Genomic DNA, 10,395 nt, shown 5'->3' with positions numbered 1-10,395 from the left:
GGTGTGAAGATCAGAAGGTCAGCAGCAGATACTCACCTTGACCTGTCCACTGGAGGAGCGGGAACTTGGTGAAGTCATTGTCGTTCCGTTTGTCAATTTTGGGAGTGCAGATGAGTCTGACCCATTTATCAGGTGTACAGGTGGTGGAGGAGGTGGAGGAGGCGGAGGCTGAGTCAGGAACTACAACAATAGTGACTCAGTTTAATGGTTTAGATTTTAGTTTCAATCCTGACTTCTTCGTTTCACCTACATACTTTAAGTTCAAGCTTGTGTCTTAGATTAGATCAACGCTCTGAGGCTCTACCTGTGTGGGAGACATGTCTCCACTCTGGGTGGGTACGCCACAGGGGGACAACTGAGGGACGGCACTTAGTGGAGAGTCGTGATTGGTCAGCTGGTCTGGCGACAGAGCATCGCTGCTGTCTTCATCTAAAGATGAGCTCTCTCCTCCAGCTGTAACATCATAGTAGAACACAATGTAGACAGTTACAGTCGGTCAGTAACTTTAGAGGAACAGTCACTCCTCACAGGTTTCAAAAGAAGCCCATGTCCAAATCAGGGGTTGTGTCATTCTCTGTGAGAGTTGTGGGTTTTTTTTTGTCATCACTTTACTTCCATAATGTGACATTGTGCTTTGCAGCAGCTGTATTTCCACTGAAACCCATCCAGAGAATGATGCACTACAATGTGGTGTAAACACGATCACTGTCTCATGGATGTTAGTATTTCAGTGAGAGATTCAAAGACTGAACACATGAGGCCACTGTCTGTATAACTAACTGTATTCAGTAAGTGTAGTGTAATGTAATGTATGCACCAGTCTGAGCTGTGTGTGTGTGTTTACCCTCTGGTGACTGCTGAGGAGCGCAGCTAACAGAGAGGATGTTCTTGTGAACCAGTTCGATGGGACCAGGTCTGTGGGAGATCTTGTCATTCAGGTCGTCGGCCAGCCTGGCTCTCTTCAGCTGCAGCTGTTTGGCCTGAAGAGAAGGTTCTGCAGATGTCTCTGTGGAGCGAGAACCACAAACATGAAGTCAGGAGGGTTCAAAAATGGAATTGAATTGAGTATGTCAGTACAGTGTAAGCAGTATTCCAGTGATGTTCATATTTCAGCAGGGAGAATGGGAGGTGTCTTACTTCAAACTATGAAGATTCTCAGTCATCCAGGCCATGGTCAGGGTTGAAGAGTTCTGTTAGGACGTGAATTTTTCTCAAAGAAGACGTTTCACCTCTCATCCAAGAGGCTTCTTCTCTGAGAAACGTTCCCGTCCAGTTGTCTAACAGAACTCTTCAACCTTGTCTTACTTCAAAGTTACTTGCTCAATTCTTCAGAGTTCATTTTTAGACCAAAGTTAAAAAATAAACTAAAAAAAGAACCACACCCAATCTAGTGATGTATTTTGTTCTGTGCTCCTTTTACATGAGGTAATTGAACCTTTCCTTGGATCTCGTCGTAACTTCATCTTAATACCCACCCTCCAGAATGTGCATCCTGACCAACTCTGAGCGTTCAGGACGACAACGGATCTTCCTCTTCAGATAATCTTCGGTCTGAGAGCCGAGAAAGAAAAAACAGTTCGCATTAGAAGATAGAAGATGGAGATGATAAAAATGACATTTGTAACTCTGATATAAAGTAATTAAATGCACACATGATCCCAGTTCAACCAAAAGTTTCTAGCATCAAAGATAACTGTTCAAATATTAATTCACTAATGTTTACATCTCGGCAGCTGTTAGCTCCAACACTGATAGTTAAAACTCTGTGGAATAACAACAGGAAAGTATAAATAATCTTTGCAAGTTGCAGGTTTGTTCTTTCCCTTTTCTCCAGAAGTCTCTGATGGCTGACAGAATCCAATTTCCACTCCTCATGACTTTTTATTTGAAGTTTCAGATTAACTCTGCTCCTTTTGGCAGCTTCTAATCTGAGTAGACGTACTTCACTTTTTCTTTGTACTGCGCCCAGCATTTCTAATTTATTTTCTGCGGGACGACAAGCGACTGCTGCCTCATGTCAAGCTGTTTGGACTGTGTATATGGAAGATTCACTGCACTCACCCTGGCTCGCTCCAGACTCCTCCTCTGTTCGTGAAAGGCTGCCGGGCTCTTCAGTGCTGCTCCGAGAAGGATGGGACAAAGAGACAGAGGAGAGTCAGGCTCACACAGGGTGAGAGGGTGAGAGTCGTGACACTCACATCGGCGAGTGACAACATAAGCAGCTACAGTGAGAACAGATGCAGCCACAGAGCAGCTGAAGCAGAAGTGGCTGCAGGATGGGGAAGGTCAGCTGTGTTTTTATCAAGTAGAACCACACACTCTCTCACACACACACAAACGCACACACTCAACACTGTTCATTGAACTGTGAGCCTAAGAATACTTTTTAGGCAGAAGTCAGTTTCTAGTAATAGAGTTAAGAACAAAACCACTTCCTCTAGTTTGTTCATTTTTAAAATTGAAAATACAGAGTAACATTTCCCATAAAGCGTGTCGCGGCTGACTATTATTAATAAGACTGTTTTAAGAGGCTCAACTCAAGCTGCTTTCTTTTGACTCTTGTCTTTGAGGTGGTCTTCTTCAGTCTTACTGTGGCAGCTCAGCAGACATTAATCCCTAAATGCCTTAGAATGTACCTTTACTCATTTATATACACATTACTGTAAGCCTGCATTTATGTGTAGTCATGGGTGTAAATGCTCCCGTAGAGTGTGTATGTGTGTGTATGGGGGTTAGAGCACATATTTACTGAATTTTCTGAATTTTTAGACAGGCAGTTGTGCCCTGTCTGGCACCAAGAGAGAAAAGTTGATTGGTGGTGACGTGCGTAGAGGAAAACAACAACAGTGACGTCTGATTTATACAAACAAAAAGTCTTGGTTTCCAGGTTTCTTGGTGGTGAGTGTTATGCATATGGACAGTTTAAATGATTGAACAACACAAACAGACAATGAATTTGGGGAAGAATGGAGAGTTCAGAGAAGAGTGGCAGTTGATGAGTGATGTAACCCAGAGATCATCTGATTGGTCAAGAGCTGGTGAAATCCCTGCTGAGGACGTGAGAGGGTGGACACCCTGGCTACAGCTGGGCGTCGTCTGTGTGTGTGTGTGTGCGGTACAGAAGAGTGGGTGGAGGTGGGAGTTGTCCTGTTTCACAACTTTACAGGTGGTGACATACAAGTAGAAGAAGACTTACATATGTAATGTAATCATATCTGTGCACTTTCACTGTGATGTTTTCAATTCTCTCTGTTAGTTTCACAGTGGGCACAGCATGACTGCAGCAGCAGCAGCAGCAGCGGCTGGGAGACCGCTGCTTAAGACCACCTGACCCAACCTGGCTGAACTGTGTGAAGACATGTTGAATGTTTGAACATCACAGTCTGGTGATTGTTTAGACTCCCATCTTCCTAACATGACTCTTCTGAAGTTCCCTAAACGCCACAGGCAAATTCAAATCTCAATCGTGCTATCTTGTTACATGTGAAGCATTTCTTTTTTTACTTTATATGTTCTTTATGCATCTTTCTAGTTCCTTTTTAACATTTACATGTTTTAGATCAAAATGTTAGTTTTCATCCATTTTTATTCATCTTTCCTGCAGGGTTTCACCTAATAACATTTTTGACCATCCTCTATTGCATAGGGTTTGATATAGAAAACTACACTCTCACTTTTCTTTTTTCTCTTTGGCCTCCACCAGTCTTTACTTTTGTCACTCAAACACACATTCAGGTCTCTGTGATGCTAAAGGTCACATTGTATGTTCTATTTTACAATTTCTTTTTTTACCATCTTTAATTAAAGAGAATAATGAAAATGCCTCTTGTGATGTGTGAAGACTGTGAAACAGGAAGTAGATACAGAAGAAGAGGAAGCTGGCCTATTTGATAACACAGAGTGGTTAAAATGACACCAAAAGAGTGACACATGCAGAACGCAAAAAGTCACACACACAATTGTCAACGATAAGAGATATCATGTCTAGTAAACAGCAGGGAAAAAAAGCATAGATGCGTCAACGCAAAATTGTGGAAGACGGGTTTCTACCCACACATCCTGTGAAGCACATGTGGAGCAGGACTGCAAGTCAGCAAAAGAATCTACGGGTCGTGTCAGTTACAGCTCACAGCTTTTGTTATGTTTGACAAAATTTATAAAAACGTCAACTGTAAGAAAACTCTGAAGAAGATGAAAGAAGGAGTCCAACCTTGACCCTGAGGCAGGGACACGCTGATCTAAGAGTGTCCGTACAATAATAACATCTTCGTGTGTGTATGCATTTATACAAAACACATGCAAAATACATACCATATGTACGTCTGAAGATGCATTAGAGACATGTGATAGAAGTACAACACAGAGTACTCTCTGGTTCACTGACAGAAGGTTAGGGCACCATGACAGAGACTGAGGACCGGAGACTTACGTGGCATGATCCCTTGGCTGACCAGCTCCTCCCGTGTTCGTCTCTGCTGGAGTTTGAGTTGGAGGACTGCATGGAGACAGAGGAGAGGAGACCAAACAGTCAGTGATGTTCCAGAGGGAGAGGAGCAAAAACTGCAGTGAAGGACTTCTGAGCTCTTAAAGTTGTCTTATTGTCTCCTAATGTCCACAAGTCCATCTAAAATGTTGACATGGCTGAGCACTGATGCATTTGGACTGACATGAAGAGGACCTGCACTCCCTCCCTGTCTCTCTCTGGCAGTCAAGCCATCCTCTCATTTCCTCCTTTGTTTGAGCTTTTTTTTTAAAAGCTAAGAAGGCGGGTACAAAGAGTGTGTGCACAATGTACTACACACTTCCTGTTTCCGCATATGTGTGTGTGGTTGTTTGCTAAATGTAGGTGCGAAACATATTCATGATTCAAAGAAACAGTGATGTATAGATTGTAACAGAAAAAAGATGCACAAAGAAAGAATAAGAACCACGAGAGAGAATGGAAAAGAGGGGGAAAAAAAAATCGTCCTTTTTTTTTTGTAACATTTAAAAACAGGAAGCACCGACTTGAATTATATAACACAAAGCCTGGCCGAGAAGTTTGAGGAACAGAATGCTGGTCCCAATGTGACACTGCTGCACTCACTAACTTTCAGTTAGGCGTCCTGTCACTTTGATGCCGAATTTGATACAATTTCACACATTCTCACCTAAAAGTTCAACAATGAGTTAAAAAAGTTGGAGAGGTGAATGTCTGACTGTAACAGTGAGTGAAGAATGTATTGTGTAATTTACCGCTGTTTCACTTTAACTGCAACATTGAGTCATCATAATTCTGACTGGCCTAAAAAATTACAAAGGTTGAGGAAAGGTGAGGAATGTTTGTTGAACTCTAAGGTTCTGTGCAGATGTAAAATCTAAACACAGTCCATCCAGGTGTTTACGTGTGAGGGTTTGTGCATGTGTATGAAGTACAACACACCACCTCCGAGGCCTCCGACGCATCTCTGTCTACTTCAGGGTCTACGTCTCTGACAATGACCAGCACCTGTTCCATCTCACTTAGTGAGTGACATCACTGCTGCTCACAGTCCTCCTGGTTCACTGTCCTGCGTAGATGCTGCTGTCCTATTAGACCTTTGTTATGACAAACGCTCCAGACCTAGACGCCAACGCTGCAGGTCCCATTTGCTAATGTCAGAGCCTGTGCAAGTAAATGTCATTCTCTGGCACAGAGTCATGCCGATCGCAGCCGCCCCTCTGTTATATTTACAAGCGCATATGCTTTAAATCTACAGGGATGAGCCGAACACAAGTGACTCCTCTCTGGAAGCATCAACATGTCAGTTCACATTCAGCCACATAAACACAGACCTAAACATGGCTCCATGACTTCATGTTCATGTCCAATCTGTGCAGGAGCTAAGAGATTGATTGTCCCTCAACGCTAGGCACATGGACAAACACTTTGGAGGCTCACGTGTTGTCTGCGCGCACACACACCCACTGATCAACACTGATATGCTGACCGTGCCGTGGCATACATGCAGGATTAGATGCCATGCCAATTGGTACTTCCAGGGAAGAGGTTTATTCTGGGACGGAGAATCTTACGTGTCCCCTCTCTATTGCAGTCTCATGTCTCGGTTCTCCCAGGGCCTTCACTCTCACACACACACACACACCAAGGACACGACAGTTAACTTATTTGGCCTTTCCTGCACTCTCCTCATCAGTCAATCAACCCCTGATCTTTGAAAGCAAAGGAACAGAAAGCGGGAAATGTTTCTCTGGGTTCTTAAAAGTGAACATAGAGTTCGGCCATGATGGAGCTCCATTCTCTCATTCATTCATCTTTGACTGCCGAGTCCTTTACAGGGCTGTGGGGGACAGAAGAAGACACTCAGGACAGTTTGTTTCTACTGCAGTAGAAAAACACACCCATTCACACTCACATTCACACCAGCTGCCAGTTTAGTGTGAACTAATCTTGTATGTTTCTGGATTCGACCTACCTGGATAAAATCTACATAATCACAAGGGGAGAACATGTGAACATGTAATTCAGGAAAGGAAATCAGTTACCAGTGTTCCACTGGGTTCATCCCCTGTGTTTCTCTCTTAGTGGAACAAAATAAAAGCAACTGCAGAAGTCTTATACTGGCATATCACCCACAGTGGCGATGGTGTGAACTGTGACCTCAATAAATAATATATATAATATATAATATATTATATATAATATATATATATATATATATATATAATATTTATAAAAAACATTATCAGTAGAAATGCATGTAAAAATAAAACACACTGCAAAATGCTGACATGGCAACCAAAAACCAGGAGAGCAAACGAAGAGACTAGAAAGAACAAATCCTTGTCTTTTACAGAGACTCAGGAACTAAAATGAGGTTTAAAGGCCACTTTAGTTAATTTAAGCAATGGATGAAAAGGCAGGCCAGTTTTATTAGGATACTAGGCCACAGCCAAAACTGGCCTCTGCAGTCATAAAGTCAGAGTGAAGAAACACAGAGGGAGAAAGGCTGATAAAAAAAGAAATGCTGGCTTTACAGCTCTCAAAAGAAGCAGGAGGAACAACAACCGACCGCAGGACTACGTCTCAGACCGCTCGGCTGCCAAAGTGCTGCTGGACAGGACTCCAAGTCAGATGTAATGTTACAGGTAATGTGAAGTTGGAGCGAGCATTGAGTGCCTCCTACTGGGTTACAACAGATGTGTGGTTTAAATTTCAGGACGATGTCCACTTTTCACACGTCCTCTCTTAATTTAGAGAGCTGGGCGGGTGTCGATCACCGGCCTGCTCCAACAAGTGTCTTCTCAGTTATAACATATCTTTATTGTCTGTTAAGCAAATTAGTATATTTTCAGCTCACATACCAAAACAGATGTGAGTGAGACCTGACTACTGACCTAAAACTGTACACTTTAAGGAACTTGCACTTCTGCTAGTATCACTCTCGACTTTAGAGTCGTCCAGATCTAATGATAGGCAAATAAGTGTAACCAGTGTGTGTGATCAAACTGTGCACACATTTAAAAATTGCAACATTTAAGACTCAAAGTAGAAAGTGTGGAATAAAAATATGACCATCAAAAAACCAAAGAAAACTAACTAAACAACCAATGCCTCACCACAGTTGTTGAAAACTTAACCCCATCTGTTACTACAACAGCATTTAATCCTGTGTAATTGTTGGGGCAATTAAACGCATGATAAAGCAAGATGTGACCAGTCTGGGTAATAATTCATTAAACTGCTTATGTCTCTACAGTAGAACACATTGATATTGGAAATGTGAGGTGAGTCGACACAAAAGTATTTAATGTTTCGATCTGAGGTCAAATCACTGTCAGATTGAAGAGGTCACAGAGGCAGAGCCAAGTTCTAGGTGGCCAACTGGGCTAATCCTGCTGTGCTCATGTGTCACTGATCTGAGTTAACATGTCTGAGTTTGTCGTTGTCCCCAAAGACCCCCGGGCCTGGCACAGCTGAGATGACACACACACACACACACACACCTGCCTGCTCCAGAATCAAACACATAAACTGAAACATGCCACAGGCTGACAACAACTGAGACTGTAGGTGCAGGAAGATAAAAAAAAAACAGATACATTATTATTTCTAAAGTCAAATTTACCCACAGCTTAGAGTCGGAGAATGTTTTTGTTTTTGGGAGAAGAAAAACAGCAGGTCTGGAAAATTAATTTGTCGGTTGACAGCACTGCAAACAGACCTCGCACGGTTTTTGAATTCACTTTGTTGCACATGCTCTAAAACCTCTTCATCCTTCCACTGCTGCCTCACAGGAATGTTTCATGTGCAGTAAGTCATCTGTGACTCTGCTAATGTGTGATATAAACAAACTCAAAGTTGGGTCGTTACTTTTACTGCAGCACTGCTTCTTTTAATGATGTCACTGCGTTCTTTCATCAGGACTGGGTGAATTTATAGATCTAAAAATAAAGATTAGAATGTCTTCTACCACATTGTTGTTGTTGTTGTTGTTGTTGTTGGGATTGCTATATAAAGATAAATCCTTGACGTTTTGGTTGTAATTGATATGATAACACCATACAAAGTTCAATAATTGAAACTCTCGATAACCTTAATCAGATTAAATTTCTTTTCATGAGAAGAACTTCAAAAAGGTTTTGTACGTATGACTCTCTCTCTGCTTCGGTTTGTACTTCAGCTCCGAGGCAGCACCACAGACTCTGCTGATGTTCCACTGATCTACAGGTGGCTGTCATGCACCAGAAACTTATCGTGCACGTCTGCATTTTAGATGCATGCTTTTTAGAATAAACCTCAGAGAACTGCAGTGATATTTCTGTCATATTATTTACTGCTGCACTCACATTTCCTTAATTTTACAAAAGGTCTAGTGCATTTATAGGTTTATCAGGGATATAAAAACATTATCTTCCTTCCGCCTCACATAAGGAAAGAAAACCCTCTTTATATATTTAGCCAAACTTCATTAACTGAAAGCATATTTAGAGGCATAGAAACACGTCATGTCAAAAACAAATCGACAATTTTTGAAAGCATATTTAGAGGCATAGAAACATGTCATGTCAAAAACAAACCAACAATTTTTTTCTTTGCCGACAGTGTTGCTCAGAATCTCCCACCTTCCTTCAAACTGTGATAGACCTGTCGATCTGGATCCAGATCCAGCTTGAGTCCTGCCTTCTCCATGTCATCTCCCATTGGAGGGGAGTCCAGTGGGGAGAGTTCGAAGGACAGGCAAGTGTTGGTATCCAGCATTATTAGTCAGAAAGTAGTTTATTTATTTGGTAAACATTGAGGTCCTCCGTTTGAAATGATCCTTCTCCTCCCAGGTCCTGAATTTTGTCAGTTTTGGTCAAAGAGGGAGGAGGAAGAGGAAGAGCAGAAAACTGCACCAGCTGTCCCTTCAAATAGAGGACACCTCCGTCCACGACAAGGATGTGGATGAAACAACTACAAAGAATCCCATACAAGGGAAAGGACAGTCTCCTTTGAAACCAGCACAGGGTGGAAAATCACAGCCTCTGCCTCAGTGTCCCTCTCCCCTCTGGATCACAGCAATCGATCGGTCTGTCTCTGTCTTTTCCTTCTTCCTCCCCCTGCTCTCTTCTTCTCTTGCAGTGGCAGACGGCGAGTCACGACAGCAGTGCAATGCGAAGGTTGTCCAGAGGGAGATGATGGGTAAAGAAATCCGACCAAAAAGTGGTGGATAGAAAATAAAGCGATCCAACTTGAGTAAACTGTAAAGAGGCAATGACAACGACAGACGAAAAGAGTACAGCGGTGAGCTGAGAGGAGAGACGACACAGAGACAGACTGCTCTGGTTGCAGCTCCTCCTGAATCTCACACACACTCTCCCTCACGCTCTCTTACACACACACACACAGGGCATGTGTAAAGAGCCTCTGTGTTAAATACATACAGACAAAAAACACCAGCAGAAAAAAGAAAAGCGTTGTTCTCTAATCCTCTGTGAAGATGTCGAAGACTCAGCCTTGAACTCACTCTGACTCAGTCCATCTATGAATCATTAGTGGTAATGGCACTAACCATTTACTGTGATGACCTCATCCCACGTCTACTAAACCTTTGTCATGGACGCTTGAGCAAATCTGATCCCTGAGACCACTGAGACCACTTTTAAAAAGTGATTTATTCATTGATTGATACTCAATCACTGTTGCAACTATAAATATATAAACAGCGAGGCTGCCCTTGATAAAGGGCAACTTCCTGCTGCAGGGAATATGAAAAATATGTCACATGGAAGGATGAGACTCTACTAAGACCCGAGAATCAAAGTGGAGTGGTTTTCCTTTTAAAAAACACTTTTTTTTCAGTCCATTGCTGCCACCAAACTGTCTCTGACTCCTGCAGAATGCTGATGGTAAACTACCACCCCCCGCCTCCA

At 42.5% G+C, this 10,395-nt stretch overlaps 1 protein-coding gene across 1 annotated transcript in view; it reads right to left on the bottom strand.

Moving 5' to 3' along the window:
- mrtfab (myocardin related transcription factor Ab) overlaps positions 1–10,395 on the bottom strand; it is a 33,877-nt gene that overhangs the window by 6,344 nt on the left and 17,138 nt on the right. Inside the window, 6 exon segments of the mRNA XM_025057907.1 lie at positions 37–180; positions 305–453; positions 845–1,006; positions 1,476–1,551; positions 2,062–2,117; positions 4,430–4,495. Of these exon segments, the coding sequence (XP_024913675.1) occupies positions 37–180; positions 305–453; positions 845–1,006; positions 1,476–1,551; positions 2,062–2,117; positions 4,430–4,495 (653 nt within the window).

This window comes from Cynoglossus semilaevis, chromosome 8 (genome assembly GCF_000523025.1).
Source record: "Cynoglossus semilaevis isolate Cse_v1.0 chromosome 8, Cse_v1.0, whole genome shotgun sequence".
In the NCBI taxonomy this organism is placed as follows: domain Eukaryota; kingdom Metazoa; phylum Chordata; class Actinopteri; order Pleuronectiformes; family Cynoglossidae; genus Cynoglossus; species Cynoglossus semilaevis.
This window is presented reverse-complemented; position numbering and strand designations above follow the sequence as displayed.